This window comes from Actinia tenebrosa, unplaced genomic scaffold (genome assembly GCF_029948245.1).
Source record: "Actinia tenebrosa isolate PJP-AT-01 unplaced genomic scaffold, QUT_ActTen_1.0 PGA_scaffold3__52_contigs__length_22856419, whole genome shotgun sequence".
Classification (NCBI taxonomy): domain Eukaryota; kingdom Metazoa; phylum Cnidaria; class Anthozoa; order Actiniaria; family Actiniidae; genus Actinia; species Actinia tenebrosa.
Genome location: NW_028292580.1, coordinates 6280726 through 6298849, shown reverse-complemented (window position 1 = coordinate 6298849; position 18124 = coordinate 6280726). Strand labels below are relative to the sequence as shown.

The 18124-nt window shown below is 38.2% G+C and overlaps 1 protein-coding gene, 1 long non-coding RNA gene and 1 pseudogene across 2 annotated transcripts in view; all 3 read right to left on the bottom strand.

Annotated features, from left to right (window-relative positions):
* The window catches only part of LOC148908305 (uncharacterized), a 188228-nt gene that overhangs the window by 54470 nt on the left and 115634 nt on the right, over positions 1 to 18124 (bottom strand). The window lies entirely within an intron of this gene.
* LOC148908319 (uncharacterized) lies at positions 11248 to 14497 on the bottom strand (annotated as a pseudogene).
* Positions 14880 to 17126, bottom strand: LOC148908318 (uncharacterized). The gene is made up of 2 exons (XM_089035182.1): positions 17040 to 17126; positions 14880 to 16904 (listed from the first exon to the last, which is right to left on the bottom strand). The coding sequence occupies exon 2, from the start codon at positions 16824 to 16826 to the stop codon at positions 14880 to 14882; it is 1947 nt and encodes a 648-aa protein (XP_088891308.1). The 5' UTR covers positions 16827 to 16904; positions 17040 to 17126.

Sequence of the window (18124 nt, the reverse complement as noted above, 5' to 3'; positions counted from 1 at the left end):
CCTAGGTATGATATCAACAATTACTTTCTGAGTGCTGTGTGCTGCTTTCTAATTTGTTTTTAGTTGTGCGACCAATTTTCCGGAAGAAAATACAGTTCATGTAAGACATAAAGAACGGAAATGGAAGGTAAAGCCGAAGAGACATCTACAAATTACTTCTCAAACAACCGTAAACAATCATGCATCTATCAAGTATAAAAGCTAGCTAGTAAAGACACATTAAATCGAAGGTATGAAACATAGGATTTCTCAGCTTCTTTTATTAAAATTGCCAAATGTTATAGACTTTGCTAATTCAAGTGGTATGCTTTTAGAAAACGTGTTGAAAAAAGTCAAATTTTTGATCAACGTCCCACTTTAAGAGAATTTGCACATACACAAAAGAGTTTTTGACTTAAATAAAAAGGGGCATATCTCTCGAAACACTCAAATATTATAGGAAAATATTAATGATTTAAAACACAGCAGAATTGCACTTTAGCAAGGTCAACAGAAATCAAATTACGGGGTTGTCGACTATTGAAATCAAAATGTATCCAAAGATTATGTAAATGCTGAGAAGAAGAAAACTAATATTGATTTTGAACGATTTCTAAACAATATAATACATTAACATGATAAAAATAGACAAAACACAACTAAGGCCCCTTTTACATAATAACGGAATGAGTTTATTCCTGAACGAGAATGCAATTTCATTCTGCGTTTACATGTGAAAAATCCACATGACGAGTTCAAGTTATGAACGCATGGCATTACTGATACACATGCGTTACTCATTTCATTCTCCCCAGAGAGCGGTTTCATTCGGGAATGAGCACTTCGTTCCAGAATGAAAACCGGGATGACTCATTCCGGAATGAACCGTTCTGGAATGACATTTTGCTCAGGTATCATGTAACATTCAATATTTGAATGTGATTTGCTATTCCTGGTGCATATTCAAAACCACTTCCTTGGGCCAGCCAAACATCTTGAATGCCTCCAATCTCTGGTGTACCTTCTTTCAATAACCACATCGCACCAAGAACTATCCTGTCACTCGATCTCTATTGTTCAGTCCAAGATTAATATCCCTAGGCAAATCTAGATACGATTGGCCTTTTCCTGTTTCGGCATTCTAGTTGTTGAGGGACTTGAAGACACGCTCTCTAATGTTGGTTGCTTTCCAGTAGAACTAGAGGGACTTGCTTACTACGGACGAAGGTTCCTCTATATCCACCCTTTGTTTCTTGTCTGTGTGTTTCTCCTGCTCCTCTTCTTCATCAAGAAAACTTCTTTTAAGGTATTCTTGCTTCACGTCATTTTTAACATTCTTTACGGGCTTGTCAACCATAGCCCGACCATTTACACCTTTTTTAAAGCCATGTTTGAAGGACGACTGTAGAATGTTTTAATTACAGATGTCTATGTTAGACCGAGAATGAAAAATGTGGTTGACTGGCTTCATGTTGTTTAAATACCTGCTGTAATGTAAGAGGAATGCAGCTGTTCATCTCTCTTGGTGTTGTTTGCCCTTCAACTCCTTCACAAACACTACTTTCCTTAAAATCTCTTCTTCCTTTTTTTTTTACATTTTTCTTGTGAAGCCGATCTGACATTGTCAGGAACGTTCTCAGCTATTTTTCAACATTGGAGATCCATCCATTTTCATTAGGTCCACGAAACACATCAAGATGGTTGCCTCTATACCTTGCATAATAAATAAATCATCAAAGAAAGATTAGAAGAAAAAAGAATTGTATATAATATATAATAATAAATAATAAAATTTCTTATGTCCACCACAGACGATACAACATTCAGAGCGCGTAATAAATTTTATATGAATTCGGTATTTTAAACGTTGTAATGAGATCAGGCACTAAGCAAATTACAATACTTTTTGGATTAATGACCACTATATTCGAATAACTTTAAACTTCTTTCAAAATAGTTAACGACAGGAACTACTTATACCAGCAACGTGAATTCATAGAAATATTCCGTACATTTTCCCTTTTTCGTTGTGTTATAAAACGGACATATTTCTAGTGCTCCAGTGTTCCCGCCCTATTATGAATGAAAGCCAAACCCCCTTCCAAACCCGAAATAGTTCAAATCCGTTAGCATTAATCAAATGTTTAAGCTTATAAAATATATCTTTCGAAAATCCTTGTCATTCTCAGCTAGGTAGCTTTAAAGGCAAAAGCTTTATTGGAATCTCTATAAAAGGTAGCGACCATGTTACCTGTTCCGTTGTTCTCAAGGTAATGTTTGTAATGTTTTGTTAATGTATGGCGCTGATTTCTCCTAATAGTCGACGTACAAACTCCACATGCAGGTCGTTTGGTTTTAGGTCCAGGGTTAAGGTTTGACATCATTGGATAGTAACAGCATAGTTGACAATAAATACTTGGATAGAGAGACTTTACCATGACCAGAAATGCATTTTTGACGCTTGGTTGATCTTGGCTTCAACTGAATGTTTTCAACTCTAGTGAGCTTGTTTAAGATTGGGACTACAAAAATTACCATAGAATGACTGTACGTAATTTAACTTTGAACTGCTATCCTCCGAAATCGGCAGTGAAATGTATAAAGAGCGTAAAACGAAGAAAACATTGAGAGCTAACAAAAACCCTCTTACCGCCATTATGCTAATTGAGTTATATGACCCTGTTCTGCAACGCAGTCGTGTATGCTCAAGTTGTACGTCCACAATTGTTGTTGGTAGAACATGTTTTTATGTGTGGGTGTGGATAAGTTCTCTTGAAAGTCGAATGTAATCATCTCTACTGCGTCAACAGAACATAAGTCAATGTCATGTGAGACAGCTCTCGTTAATGTCTGTAGAGGATTTCTGGCAATGACAAATTTTCATACAATGAGTATATCAGGAGTGAAAGACTAGCAGTTCAAATTCCAAAACTATTCAACATCCCTGCAGCATTGGTATGTCATTGGTATGTCATTTGTCTGTGTTAGCCTAGTTAAGGTACTGCAACATGAAAAAAATTATAAAATACAAAAAGCAATAAAACTAAAAACAAAAACAAATATCAAAAAAATAATAAGACTTCAAAGTTGAAATCCAATTTTCAACCCCAATGGGTAAAGAGCTGTGGTGCATTTACAAAATTGAAGGTTCAAAAATCAAATAAATTTTTTAGCTAGCACTCTTAGGGTTGCTTGCATTGAAGGAGTAATAACTGCCTCAAAGGGCTAAAACAGCATTAACTATTTTGTTTTCTGACTTGAAATTACATACTACCATGACTTCAGCTGCAAGGCATAGTGACTTACATCAAGAACTCTTCCAACTGAATTAGAGTGATGTCGTTTGATTTTATTTCCTCAGTAACATCTTCATTCTCCTGTAAATGATTTACAGTTGTGTGCGTCAAACCTTGGCCACTCATATAAATTTTTTGACATTGACAAATGGTCGAAAGAACCATGTATTCTTGCTATTGGCGACATTGTCAGAGCCAACATTCTCATCTTCATAACCTCTACTGCCATCTTTGTCACCACCATTGTCGACCATTTCCGTTAAGTCTTCGTATTCTGACTTCTACTTTAATTTTGTTCCTTAAATTTTCACTAATTCTTGATTACAAGAGCTAGTTTCTCGACATACCCTTGTAAAATCTTTAGATTCCGTTTAAGCTCCTCATTTTCTTGAGAAGCTGGCTCAACCTTTTCGGAATCGAGCATCATTTTGTGTACTAGTACTACTATTCGTCGGTTGAAGGTTTGATTCAAGATTGCCAAGTGTTTTGTCATTTTCAGAGATATTTTTGTTTCAGACATCGTTTCAAGCACCACGAACCTTTTAATGAGTGCTTTCTTGTTTCCACTTGTTGACAAACCTTTCTGTTTGAGTTGTTTACGAAGAATTTCCACAGCATATTGACTTAATTCATGTCACACGACTGAATTTTGTTGACTTCTGAAATACGAGTTTAGTCAGCAAATTCCGCCAGTTTTCAATCATTAGATTTTTCCGGTTCAAATGATCAAATGTTTGAGCACCGACCACAGTAAAAGCGCTTAATTTAGCTCAACTTTACTTCTCATCTTACTGCATTACAAAACGTGTCAGAACTAGAGCACGAGGGGGTTACAATAGAGGCTTTGCACCATCACGTGAAGGCAGCCATGTCTAGTGGTGGTTCCTTACCAGGCGAGGGGTGGTTACAAATCCAACCTATTAGAGCTTTTGATCTTTCTGCCTGAGGGTGTGTACTGGGCTGGAACAGATAATTTCTGGAACTTCAAAATGAACAAAAAATGGTGGAACGTCTATAACATACTCAGAAACAATAAATCATATTAATATATGTTATGCATAATAAATAATGAAATTTTTATTTCTTTACATTTCTGAAAGTTTGCCAGAGTGCTGTTTGAATTAAATCTAAATTATTTACACTCCCTTATTTTATATCTCATTGAATGGAAACACAAATCATTTAAGCGAGGCTCAAAGGAGGATTAAATTTATTCAAATTTGAACCTTCCAGGCTCAGCCTCCGATAGCCCACCAATGCTCGGCCAACAACGGCCGATAGTCAGGCAACTGTTGACCAACAGTCGGGCGATAGGCGATCGACACGTGTCGGCTGGTCATGAAGTACACGATTACCGCTTCTGATGAAATGTCATAGTCATCATCATTGAAGGTCATCAAGAGTTACTTGAACTTCCCCAACAAAACATTTCGAAGAAAAATATCCCTCAGGCAGGATTTGTCAGTTTGAGATGTAAATATTAGTAGAGTTTCCTCATCAATATGAGCTCAGATTTGGGAAACCATCCAGAGACAAACCTTGAGGAAGTGGAGTATTCTGGGCTTCCACTCTTGGGCGTCTGTTTCATTAGCCTTCAAAACAGTTAAGATATCAAAGGGTAAAAACTGGATAATTTATAATACTACATGCATATTCATTTTTAGTTTCTTTTTAAATTTTTATACCATTATAAAAACATTAAATATCAGCATCAAGCCCCATTCATATATGCGGATATCACCAGCCCGTAAATGTTTTTGTGGATCGAAGGCGTTCCCAGAAGGAATCAGCAGGTTAGATTTTCGAAAAAATGAAAAGAAGGCGACAAGGCATGCCGCCCAGAAAGTCGCATCCATTTAGTTGCCTATGTCCAGATGGCCATAGAGTTGTTTTAAAATAGTCGGCGTGATGGGCAGCTTTTGCTGGGCCGGGTTACTGTTAAGACGCTTTATACCTCGCATTAACAATTCTTTTTGGTACTTAAATAGCGGTTCTTGTAATGGGTTTGGGAAACCGTATTGTAGATGCAGTATTCTTATCACATTGAGATAACAAGGAATACTAGTTGGTGATAAAGTTCTGGTAAGAAATACAATGTAGCGAAGCAAGTGAAGGGCCTTGCATGGAACAGGCGCGTAACCAAAGTACATGCAGAAACGGATGTAGGAAGGAAGGAAGGAAGGAAGGAAGCTTCTTTATTTTGCCACGGTAAAAACATCAGTCGATTGCCTAAAAATATTTAAAAGTAAAGATTTACGATTAAATAGTTAGTTACTGTTTTACATGTTTGCCGTGGAGCCCTTAGTTACAACTTTTCTTACTGTACAAACTATCAATTTCCCTTTTAAATTTTCGTACTGATTTGACCTCTTTTATATTTAACGGTAGGTCATTCCACAATTTTGCCCCACTATAGCTGAATGATCGTTTTAGATATTCAGTGTGTGGCTTAGGTATTGACAGTTTATGATCATGATTTCGAAGGTTGTATTTAGTATGGTAGTCGGAGAAAAGGTTTTGTAAGTAAACTGGTGTACGTCCCTGCATAATGTATCCTGCAGGATGTAGCATCGTAGTTGTGACTTGTAGTTGTGACTTGCGTTTGCTGCGACCCACATTGAGAGGGAAATACTTTCTAATTTAGGCTTGCCCAATTTCGCAGCGCGAAACACGATTTTAGCGCCAAACGGTCCACCGAGGTCCTGCTCTTCCTCGCCTGAGTCATACGATGTATTTGACACAAAGTCAGGAATTAACAAAGGCTTCTCACCTCCTTTCTTTTGCTGTTGGCCAAGGAAGACCTGTGGGTTGTTATCCACACGTTGAATAGGATCGTTGCTTTGCAGGCTTTGTTCTGTTACTCCCAGCGTAAAAAGAGGGTCGTCCAGTGTTCCAACACCTTCGATTTTCTTGAGGAGTTCCTCAAGACCGCCGTCCTGCGCCAATGATTTTGTTGTCACTGGTTTCTCCTCGTTCTTTACGGCACTTATTGTAGGTGTTAGGTCATTGATGGCCTTCGTGATGAGTTTAGCTTGTCCCATCGTCAGCTTTAACGCTTTTATATCATCTGTAGCTAGGAGCTTTAAAGCCTCCTCGTTGTCTAGGTCGTTCTTTTCTAATTGCGCCACAGTGGCCTCTTTGAGACCTGACTTCTCGGCCCAGGATGCGAAATCGAAAGACATTATTTAAAAAAACTTTCTAAGCTGATTTCTTGAACGCTAGCTTGCTGACAACATGAACAACTGGCTGCCAACTATGAAGCCCTTGCTTTCTATGCTCACCGCACATCCTGCCTCGTCTAGTTATTTAATCATGATAAACACATGTCTATCACTCACATTAAATAATGAAAATAATTTGATAAACCCTGTGTGTTCACTGAAAATACTGAAATATGTATAGCTAGCATTTTTCAAAGGGACACACAAATTTGAAGAAAAGCCATTTTGTTTGTACCCTTTAAATTCTCAACAAAAAAGGTATATCCCCAACACCTTGATTTTTTTATGGCAAATTTTAGACCAGAGCCTGGTCGTATAAAGGCTGAATACGTATGTGTTGATAAGTAGTTGGATGCTTACTTATCTGTTGGACAGTTCTACACTCTTTGTAATATTAATTATCATAAATTAGCTGCGAAAGAAATATGAAAATATAGCATTATTATACCATACCTGTATCAATTCAAAGTGAACAAAACATGGTGTACACCCCAAACTTTGCTGAGTGACCCATAGAATCAAATCTGCCGTCACCACACCAAGAGAGACAGTTCCATGACTTTAACCCTTCCAACATGTTGGTTGTTTATACCTTCCAATGATGTAATATCACTGGAAAGAGAAACCAGTTTTGATGACATGTTGGATTCGAACCAACCCACCGTAGATGGTGTACATTTTGACTTTGGCGGCCCCCAAGATAGGTCTCAGAAACCTCTTTTTTGTGTTGTTTTTTTGTTTTACATTTTTGTTTTGTTTTTTTTATTTGTTTTTCATTTTTGTTAGTTACTAGTTTCCTTCATTAAGAATGTTCTTTATTTTTCCATAGAGTGCAAACCTTCTCCACGCATCTGTCTTGCCATTCTTTGGTCTGCTCTCGGTTCCAGATGGCAGGAATCTCTTAGGAAAACAGTTCTCTAATCGTGCATCAAGATGGGAAGCCTTTCATTCTGATGAGACTCCTCATCTTTTTCTTTATCAGGGCGGTATCTTCCGCATGCCATAAATATCTTCGGCCTTCCGGGCTTTCAAGGCCACTTTTGTACTACTTGTACTACTACTAGTACTGGCATTTTAACTTTCGGCATATACTTCCAGGTTTTTAAAAAATTGTCTTAACTTTTTCAATTTTTCAACTTAAAAATCATCAAGAGTTTTACGTCCTGTTTAGTGAATAAAGCTGTTACACATTCATATTTATCTGGTTTGAATCTCTAAAACAAATTCCACCAGTGAAAATTTTGCCGAGGGAAGGCTAGGTTCATGGTTTCTCTCAGCAGGGCTTCAAGCAAGAGCGACTTTATGACGATATTTAACACTTCATTCTGTTTGTTCCGCCCCTCGGGGTAATCTTTTCTCTAAATGTCGTCTTAGGCGGTAAATAATGAATTAATGAAGTGCATAATAAAATTGCAGAGTTCCACATGTGTAAACTGCAGTGCCAGAAAACCAAGGGTCTTTCCATAAATAAACGCGAAAACAATTCCGCAGTTATGAGACATTAATATAATTTGGTCATTAAAAGGTTTTTAAGACAAAAACTCCAATATTTTTCAGCAGATTTCTAACTACGTGAGATTTTACTTTACTCTCATTTTCATAGGCATCCTCCATCTGGAATTCTAGACCATAATATTCATGTTTTGGCGCGAACTTATGTATTGGCGCTAAAAAAGGCCTGCGGCTCAAATATTAGAGACTCGGGCTCGCAGACTCGCAATTTAGCTACCCCCTTTAAGCTTTTGCTTCTGCAGGAGAGCCATAGTTTCATCATGAGACTTGATGATATCTGTTACATGCCTTATTCTTTCTTCTCTTGCACTACTTTGCACATATGGCCTCATGGCTAGGAATCGAGGACAGAAATCTTCTATTTCTGTCAGTGAATATGGTAGAGATAAACTAGTTAACCGCGTCGGAGTTTGAAATCGAACAGTAGGAGAATTGATTTAACTTAATACACCGTATGGTTTGTGATGTCTCCGACGAAGGACTAACGTCCGAAACGTCAGTTTCTACATATCACACATCATACGGTGCATTAAGTTAAATCAATTTTCCTACTATTTCGGTCAGTGGCGTGAATCGCGGGCTCGTAATTTTATAGTTCCAATATGGCGGACAATTATTATAGCGTCGAACGATTATTGCTAAGAAAAACGAGGGAAATACGGTGAGTTTCTTTGATAAAATGAGAAATTCTAATTTAAGCTATACATGAAGCAAATGTTTTGATGAAATTTATAGACCTTTTATCTTAAGTGGGAAGACTATAGTTTGAATGCTTCTACGTGGGAGAGTGAGACGAATTTGACGCGTTTGTTGTTAAGGTAAAAACATACATCAACACCAAACAATACTTCTGTTATTCACGAAGTACTATTTCACTCTATACACATGAAGTGACGCGGGATACCACTTTCATTCTTTATTTTATATCATCAATCACGTCTCATGTACATCTAGTAAACTAAAGACAATCAGAGACAGTCACACGTGCGCCTCTACCAAATGTTATGTAATATGGAAACACATGCATGGCATTTAAAGTATACTCATTTAACTCTAGGGCTTTACGAACTAAATCACAATCATAAAATAACACAGTTAGATCAACTAAACAAAGGATGACATATAGGGAATACAATGATGATAATCAGATTAATCACAATACGATTTTCGTACATATTCGGATCACGTCTGTACAACAATGTACAAACTCCGAGTTGTCGATTTGTCCACTTTTAGAATCGAGATACTGAAATAGCGCGTAACTCGAAAAATAAGGTTCAATCTGTTGGGTTCGAGTTACGTAACTCGAGTTTGATTTCAATGCTGTTTGTCATCGAGTTACGCACAGATGTCAAAGTGGGCGTGGCCCCCAAAACATGGGTGTGTCCGAGCGCGTAACTCGAAAAATATGTAACTCGAAAATCGTAACTCGAGTTTTTCCTTCCCTCGAATAGATCGTTTTCACGCACGTGACCAAATCACTTGACAACCGTTGCTAGCCGCCATATTGGTGTACCAAAAGTGTAAACAAACCAAGAGCGTCTTGAGTGTGAAGATGGTTTTATGTATGATTGTTGGCTGCGCATCGAAAAGTGGAAGAGATAAACGAGTTTATTTTGCAAGAGTACCTTCTATCGTTACTAGTTAAGGGGAAGAAGCTAAATATTTGTCAGAAGAAAGGCGACCGAGGTGGATCACAGCTATAAGCCGAGATGATCTGAAGGAGGCGATTATCGAGAATGATCGAGTATGTGGCAAACACTTAGTAAGTGGAAGGGCTGCGAAACCTTGGGATAAATACAACATAGACTGGGTTCCAACTCTTCAATTAGGACACAAGAAAAAGCAGCGTTCAAATCTGGAAACAGCGGCAAAGAGAAGCGAGAGAGCGAGAAATCGCGAGTAAAAGAGGTCTTTGCCGTTTGACACTGAACACACTAGTGATGAAGGGCTGTTGGCAAAGCGAAAGAAACTGAATGAACCAGGTACTGAAGTTTTGAATATTGACTTCTGTACACCAGAAGAAGATGATTCAGAACAAAAAGATGCTGCCACTCAGACAGAGGACGCAAAAATCTCCCAAGCAGGTACACAAACCGATGAGTTTGAATATCTTTTCGAGTCTCTTAAGCTGGACGATAATAAGCCATTTGACTGTTATGACTTTGAAAATAATGATGACAAAGTCTCTTTATCTACAGTCTCAAGAATTTTTTCTTCCGGGATGGTAGCTTTGGATATAAGATTACAACCATTAATCCACTGGCCAGAAAGGGAAGATTTGCACCGTACCATGCCCCACAGTTTTCACTTTTCCTTTGGTAACAAAACCACTGTTATCATTGACTGTTTTGAGGTCTTTATTAACAGACCTTCAAACCTTTATGCCCGTGCACAAACTTTTTCTTCTTATAAGCACCACAATACAGTGAAAATACTCATTGGCATTTCACCACAAGGAAGTATCTCCTTTGTTTCAAAAGCCTGGGGAGGAAGAACTTCTGACAAGTTCCTGACAGAGAACTGTGGTTTAATGAAGATGCTAGTACCTGGAGATCTAGTCCTTGCAGACAGAGGCTTCACTATTCAAGAAAGCCTCACCGTGCACAGCTTGCCATCCCTGCGTTCACCAGGGGAAAAGACCAACTTGATCTGATGACCAACTTGATGTGCTGCTCTTGTAAACTTGTGCCCTGGAATAGTTGCATTTGATTGATTAAAACCAGAGAAATACATTGTGAGCCATTGTTCTTAGACAATGTAACATGTTTTGAATGAGAATTGGGGCTCACAATCATTTCTCTGTAAATTAATGCAGCAAATGTTACTATTACCCCTGATGCATTACTACACATAATACTTTTTAAAATGTTAACATACAGCGTGTTTCAGTTGAGTATGGAGGGCTGAGTTTTATTCAAAATTTTATAAATACGTTTTCGTGGAATAAAACTAATGTGGTCAAGGCGGATCATTGAAGTTGTGATGGAAATGTGAAATACATGTAGGCATGTGAAAGTTTGAATTAGGCATGCACACTTTCATCGCAACTCCAACACAATCTATCTTTAGAAATCTTTGTATATGATTAAGTATCATGACATGTACATATGCTTTTTTGAAATTTTCTAATAGCATGAACACTAACTTTTTTAGGTCATTGTAATTCATAATTAACTCTTATAGTTAAACCTTTAGAGATAAATGTCTCATGAAATTAAAGAAATAAACAATTATTTTTATTCCAAAATAAATGCCTCAAGAAGTTCAAGTGTCAAATGACCCGCTTTAAGACAACTCAGCAAATGTGGCCGCATCCTTGGAATGATGAACTTCACAACTGGAGTTTTACCATAGGCTAGGCATGTGGCATATGCAATGGCAAACACACCACAATCACTCCCATTTTGCTGTTGCTGTACAGGCATATGAGTGATATTCTTGAAATTTGGACCAAGCAAATTCTTCGTGAGCTCGATTACCTCTTGCTAAATTGGTGATGTGATGCTGTCTAACAGGTTAACATACCCAGGAAGACAGCCAATAGATGTTAAGCATGCACAGTGATTGTTATTCAAATGTACTATCTGAATGAAATCACCAGTAACAACACTGAACTGTCTGACAGGACCAAGGGTTGGTCTTTGGAAACCACTTACATTGCTGTTGACTTTCATAAGCAGTACATGTGCTTCTTGGATCACAGAACAGTCTAACCATCCTGTTGGAGATGCAATAAGGTCAAACTCTGACTGTGTAAGCTTTCCAAGTGGCTTTTGTTTGTCACTGACACTGCTGTTGGTTCCTTGGATTTGTTTGACAAACTTGACACTTCCACTTCCTTTTTTCTTATTAGATTGTGCTTGATTCTTTTTACAATCTGGGCATAACCATGTGGAATTAGCATTGTTTGGCATACGTTTAAGGCTTAGGCAGGCCAAGTGAAAAAATGTTCCATTTTTGCACACAGGGTTATGACACTCAATAAGCTTATCTGTATTCTTTGCCTTGCTCTTGCATATACAGATATCATCCAGGGCCAAGGCTTTAGAAGATGCTATTTTTTTCTTGCTTGATTGGGACTTGCCTTTTGAGTGCTTGAATTCAGGTAACATTCTGCAATTTGGGCAGTACCATGTTTTGGGTGTGGTTGTCAGTCCCAAGCATGAAAGATGAAATGTACTGATTGGGCACATGGGGTTGGCACAACAGACACATGATCTATCTTGGGCAGTTCTGCAAAAGCAAATAGCCCCACTTGCTGTTGGCTCACTTCTTTTTGAAGTATGCCTTCTAGTGGACCATTTTCCAAGCACTTCAGGTAAGACACAGGTTCTCCAAAAAGTGGTGAGCTTTGGCAATGCAATTTCCCAGTGTTCTTTGTCTGGGAATATTCTCGGCTGGACAAGTGTTGTACTCCCATCATCTCCAAATGCACATACAACAAAGTTACAGTAATCTTTGTGTAAAGTAAACAGCTGCTGCTGAACTTGATAGTAATACTGGTGATCATGCTTAAGGGTAAACATTTCATTGTTATCTTTTAGTAGACAACATGATGACTTTGATAGATAGCTATTAAAGTCACAGTCCTCAATACAAAAAGGGCATTTCACCTCCCCACATCCTTCTCCACAACAGTCGCAAGAACATAAGAAGTCAGGTGTCGCATGTATATATGGATAAGCTTCATTGATAAACAGACCACACTTCTGAACCTTGAAATTGGTGTGCTTCCCTTTCATTATTTGTTCATAGGCCTTGATAGCATCTTCTTCATGTTTACAACCATGAACAGTGGCTTTAGTGGTAAACTTAGCTAGCTCTGGGTAACAAATTGATTGTATTAGAGACAGGGAGGGCAAAGCAGGATCTGAGTGGCATGCAGCTTTACTTTGAGAAGCTCCAATTCTTCCAGCTCTGTGTTTGAAAAAGTTATGTCCTTTTGCCTGTTTTAAGGTATCTCTCTCAATTTGTTCTATGTGATTTTTTGAAATTTCAAGCTTTATGCCTTGACAGACCTTTATAAGCTCTAGATATGATAGATCTAAGTATTCCTTTTTACAAAGATCATTTACTGTTGGAACAGATGTGCTTTTCAGCACAAAGCTACTTGAGTATGGAGAAATCAAGCTTAGAACCACGGCCTTGTTTTGACTCTTGTTGATTTCCGTGTAGAAAGCATCCATTTCCGGTTCTGTAGGAGCTTTGCATTCTTTTGAAGAAGACTTTAATGTTCCTAAAACTTGTGTTGACTTGCTTTGACTGGGAATATCGTTATGATAATCGATTTTTTTCTCTAAGTCCGTCTTCATTTTTCGTGCAGAAGTAAAATTGATATTTCGTACTCTAGCATAATCAACTTGTTTCACGTAGGTTGGCAAGATCCACGTGCACTTTACTTGGGTACAGGATAACTTGCCATTTATTTTCGTCCAGGCTTCTAGGTAAAATAGTACGCTAGCTACGTGAGAACACGACTCACCAAGACCCGCTTTACAACCTAAACAGTGACAAGAAATTATGTTCCCCTGTTTTTCTGTGATTATCCATACTGGGATCAGAGCATCGCTCATTTGCTGAGAATGTCTCACCTTCGCGACAACAACAAACTTGTCAGAAATGATATGGCCTTCTACGCTTGCAATAAATCCGGAGACCATCTGATTATAAGCTTCCAGACTACGAAAAGCTTTAAGAGGGGATGTCAGCAAAATTCGAACATTTTGTGGCAACGGTCGAAAAATCGATTTCGCTCATATTCTAACCTTAGGTAGGCCTTATTCTAACTAGAACCACTATGTAGTTTGTTTTTAAAAATATCGCTTATTGTACGAGAAAAACGAGAAAATTGATTTTTGCGGATTTCAGCCTTTTGACGGCGGAAAGAAATCGACTACTTCAGAGCCTTCGCGTCGCAAAGAAAAGTAATTCAGACATATAAAACCATTATAATCTTATCAATTGGTATCTAAACTTGTTTTAGGAAAATGTTCAGCTATCTCAGTTTCCTTTTTCAAGACGAAAAAAAATTTTTTTTGGCCCATACATTTTACAATGCCAAGAGTATAGAAAGTTTAAAAAAATATTTTGGTATGTGCTATATAAAATAATGGGCTAAAATTTGGGCTAGTTAAAGTTAAGATGCTATATTATCTTATTCCACTGAAATTTGGTTGGGTAAATTATTTATCGCGTAAATAAAAAGCTTGAAATTCTTTAAAAATTCAGCGATTTCTCTGTCGGCAAAGATCAGTCGATTTCAATAGTTCTGCACAAACAACGCAATAAATCCGAGTTTGTTCGAGCAATAATCTAAAGCAAAAATACTTTAAAAGGCCTAAGTTATTATTTTTAAGATAACGAAGAATCTTTTGAGGCTCAGATTCAAACACGCTTTGCTATTCGCGACTGAGAAGTGGACTGAGTATTGTAAGCATTGAATAACTAACAAAGTGTTGAACGATTACAGTAGGGATTGCTCACCATATTTTCGGATTACTTCAGACTATTCTGCTTTAACCGTTGAATATTATTTATAGTTAGGTGAAGAATAAGTAGTCGTTCTATTTTTCTTGCTCCTACCATGATAAATTGGGAAAGGACGGTAATATGAATATGTACACATGTAATCCACAATGCATGCCGCTTAAAACAATACACGTCACCAGTGACACCAAACTGACAGTGACATCTGATTATAAGATATCGTCGTGCGTTTCATATTTTTGAGATGAATTTCCTAGGTAACTGAGGATAAACTAACAAACTTTACCTTCAAGAGAGACAGACTGTCTGACACTTCAAACGCGCTAATTAGCGAACGTTTCAAAATAAACGTGGAAATCGCTATATTTTCCATAAGAGATGTTCAGGTTCTCGCACTGCAAATACAGGCGTTGACTAATTCTTGCAGGAGATGTAAGTATGGCCTCTTGCGTCTTGTCTTAATGTGAGACGTCTCAAGCTCGAAGGAGGCACAGATTTCCTGAAGCATTTGGATTGAAAAAGATGATAGCTTGGATTTGGATGCCATTTCGCAGATATTGTAATGATCAAACATGATTGGATGTTGTGCAGAAACCAGTTCCATTACTTCATTCATTACATGAAACAATTCTTTTTCTTTGTTTTCCTCATTTTTCTTCATTTCATCGTTGTCTTCGTCATCAGCTGAGCCTAGCTTCTTTTTTCTTGCCAAACGCGAGAAAAAGCCTGCAATTTGTTGCGACGTAAGATATTCATTCTTATTGAACATACTTGAGCCATCTTTGTTTTTGGCCCTTCTCATGGTCTGGGCCACAGCTGCAGGATTGGCCTTCCTTCCAGTTGATTCTCCGTTTTCAAAAATATCGGTTAGATAGTTTTTCTGTGCTTCATTAAATCTTTTTCGTTTTGCTGCTGATTTTAGTGCCCATCCTTTAGGAAGCACTTGATCATGATCTAGATTGACGGTAGTGTCCCCATCTATCTGAGGAACGTCAGAAGCACCATGCTCTAGCTTTGTAGCGTACATAACCATAGCTCTGTCATACAGAGTTTCATGCTCAAGAACATATTTGTGGCTTCCATAATCAATATGCTTTTCGAGAGAAGAATATCTCTGAAAAGACATAATACAGCCTTCTTCGGGGCAAAAGAATAACGCATTTTCGTCATCTCGACCAATTTTCGCGCCCTCACTATCTTCGTCTTGGTTATCTTCTGTTAAGTTGACATCATCATCATCGTCGTCATCATCATCGTCATCATCATCATTATCCTTAACTTTTTTTACCTTCTGCAGTGACTCAGCTTTAAGAGCGGGTTTTTTTGTCGGCATTTTTCTTGCTTTGATGGAAACAAAGGTAACCTTTGATACTTCATAATCTGGAATCTTGTTGAGCTTTGGCAATTTGTTGGGCAGATTAAAGCTACTCCAAGGCATAAATTTGCCAGCACCAATTTCATAAGCCCTCCAAACTGTAATTCCTTCATTGCTGTAAGCGATGTTGTTAATAAAGCTCACACCTTCCCATTTTTCTGATAAGTCTGGAGAAGCTTGAGCGCCGCACAGTGTTACTCTTACCCCAGGGATTCCTCCAGGTGACTCCATAGCACACTTCATTTGTTGAGCAGTATCTATATCATGTCCTGAGTTTAAATACTTCTTCATATGATTCTTGATAGTTGCAGCCTTTCTATCGCATGCGCCTTTGCCGCCCTGCGGGTCTGAGAAATCAATGCGCACTAGATTAAAGTCATTTTGTGATGCAACCTGATAAATGCCAAGGATTGTCGATGCAGAATGATAACATCCGGCATTATCTTGTCTGAGGTAAAGTGAGGTAATGTCAGAAGTGATGCTCTTAAGTTGCTGTAGAACGTCGTCAAAAATAGCCAGAACAGCAGGACTGTCCTGAATGCAGCTTTCAAATATATGTACAAACGTCAACATTTTCATTTCTCCTTCATCTGTTTTGGTCATGGCAACAGTTATGTGCCAGGGGATCCCGCGCTTACCAAACCAGTCTTGCTGGCTTTCTCGGAACTTTCTTGGCAAAAACTTCATTGCCCAGTCGGAAACTAAAAGCACTGCCTCCTTTCTTAAATCTTTAATAATTTCTTGCCTTGCTTGATCTTGATTAATTGATCGTAAAAGATGGGACTTCCAGGCCTCGATGTTCTGCGCGGACTGGGAGATCAAGAACTCCATTTCTCCTTTATCTTCCAAGGTGCATCTAGTGCTTTCTACTACGCATTTTATTTCTTTCAGAGTTACAGGAAATAAGTTACATCTATCGCATTTCAGGTCATGCTCGTGGTCACAGTCAACCATGTGGTCATCTTCACTTGGATAACTTAGGGCGTGCGTTCTGCAATGATCTGCAACCTTTGAGCTTTTGGTAACGTGAACCTTCAACAAAACATTATAACGATATTATGCATGTATTTCATGATGCTCATTGGTTTGGAGCTTGGGATTTTACTGCAGCGTGCGCTTTCAATAATGAATCGTTGCAGAATAACTGAAAGTGAACATTTAGTTTACCTTATAGTCGCCTTTGAAGTAACGCTTTGCTAGTTTGAGATTCTGCTTTATTTCCTTCGCCCAAGTAAGCCCATTCCCGTAAGTGTCTCCAAGCTATTCAACCAACTCTTCAAGATCATCAAAGGCTTTTGCTCCAAGTGCTGAAAAGTTATCTAAGCCCTGTAAAGATTTGTGTATTGAAGCTGAACATACGCTGAGAACTCTGCATAACGAACTACGACTCATTGGTTTGAAACCTGTCTCTTGACAATAGCTTTGGTACTGACAAATAATTTGCTCAGGTATCAAAGATCGTATAACATTTGGGATCCTGATTTCTGTTTGTGACGATAACTTAAGCGTTTTCTCGCCAAATGGCAAATCTTGTACAATATGTGAGCTGGTAATGAATATAAAGGAAGGCATTCAATTTTTCTTTTGGGGAAGGAACAACCTCCGTTTCTTCCACAGTGACGGATAAGTAAGAAGATTCGCTTGGTTGATACAGACTTGTAGGCGTGGAGAACTTTGGATTAAACGTCACCTCCTCCTTTGCGTCCTAAAATTATTTAACAGAAAAAATAATTATAAAAAATATAAGAAAATGAACGCACTTCTAATTCTGATTTCATTTATCGGTGGAATACGTAAATTCCCGACCCACAAAAACATGTAAAATACGCATTAACGTTTCGTTGATTTTCAGAGTTTCCCACTTCCTCTCCCTTCCCTTCCCACTCCCCTTCCCATTTCCCGCTCCACACTTTTTCATATTATACCAATCCGCCGCCACTCGCGCCGCCTTTACTAATTCAATCTGATTAGCAAACCGACTAACAAATAAAATAACCAAGGGTTTTGAAAACAGCACTAACGCACAAAAATCATTTATTTTAGTAATAAAAGCATTCCTTCAGTTTTCAAGGAGAAAAGATATTTACCAGCGACAAATTACTTATTTGCTCAACTACGTGTGAGCCCAATTAGTAATCTAACGTACGGAATTCATCTTGGCTGATCTCTGAGTCTTCGACAGCGGACCATGAACAGGGTGACACTGTTGAAGAGGAATCGTCGTCATCACTCAAGTCGACCACACTGGAATG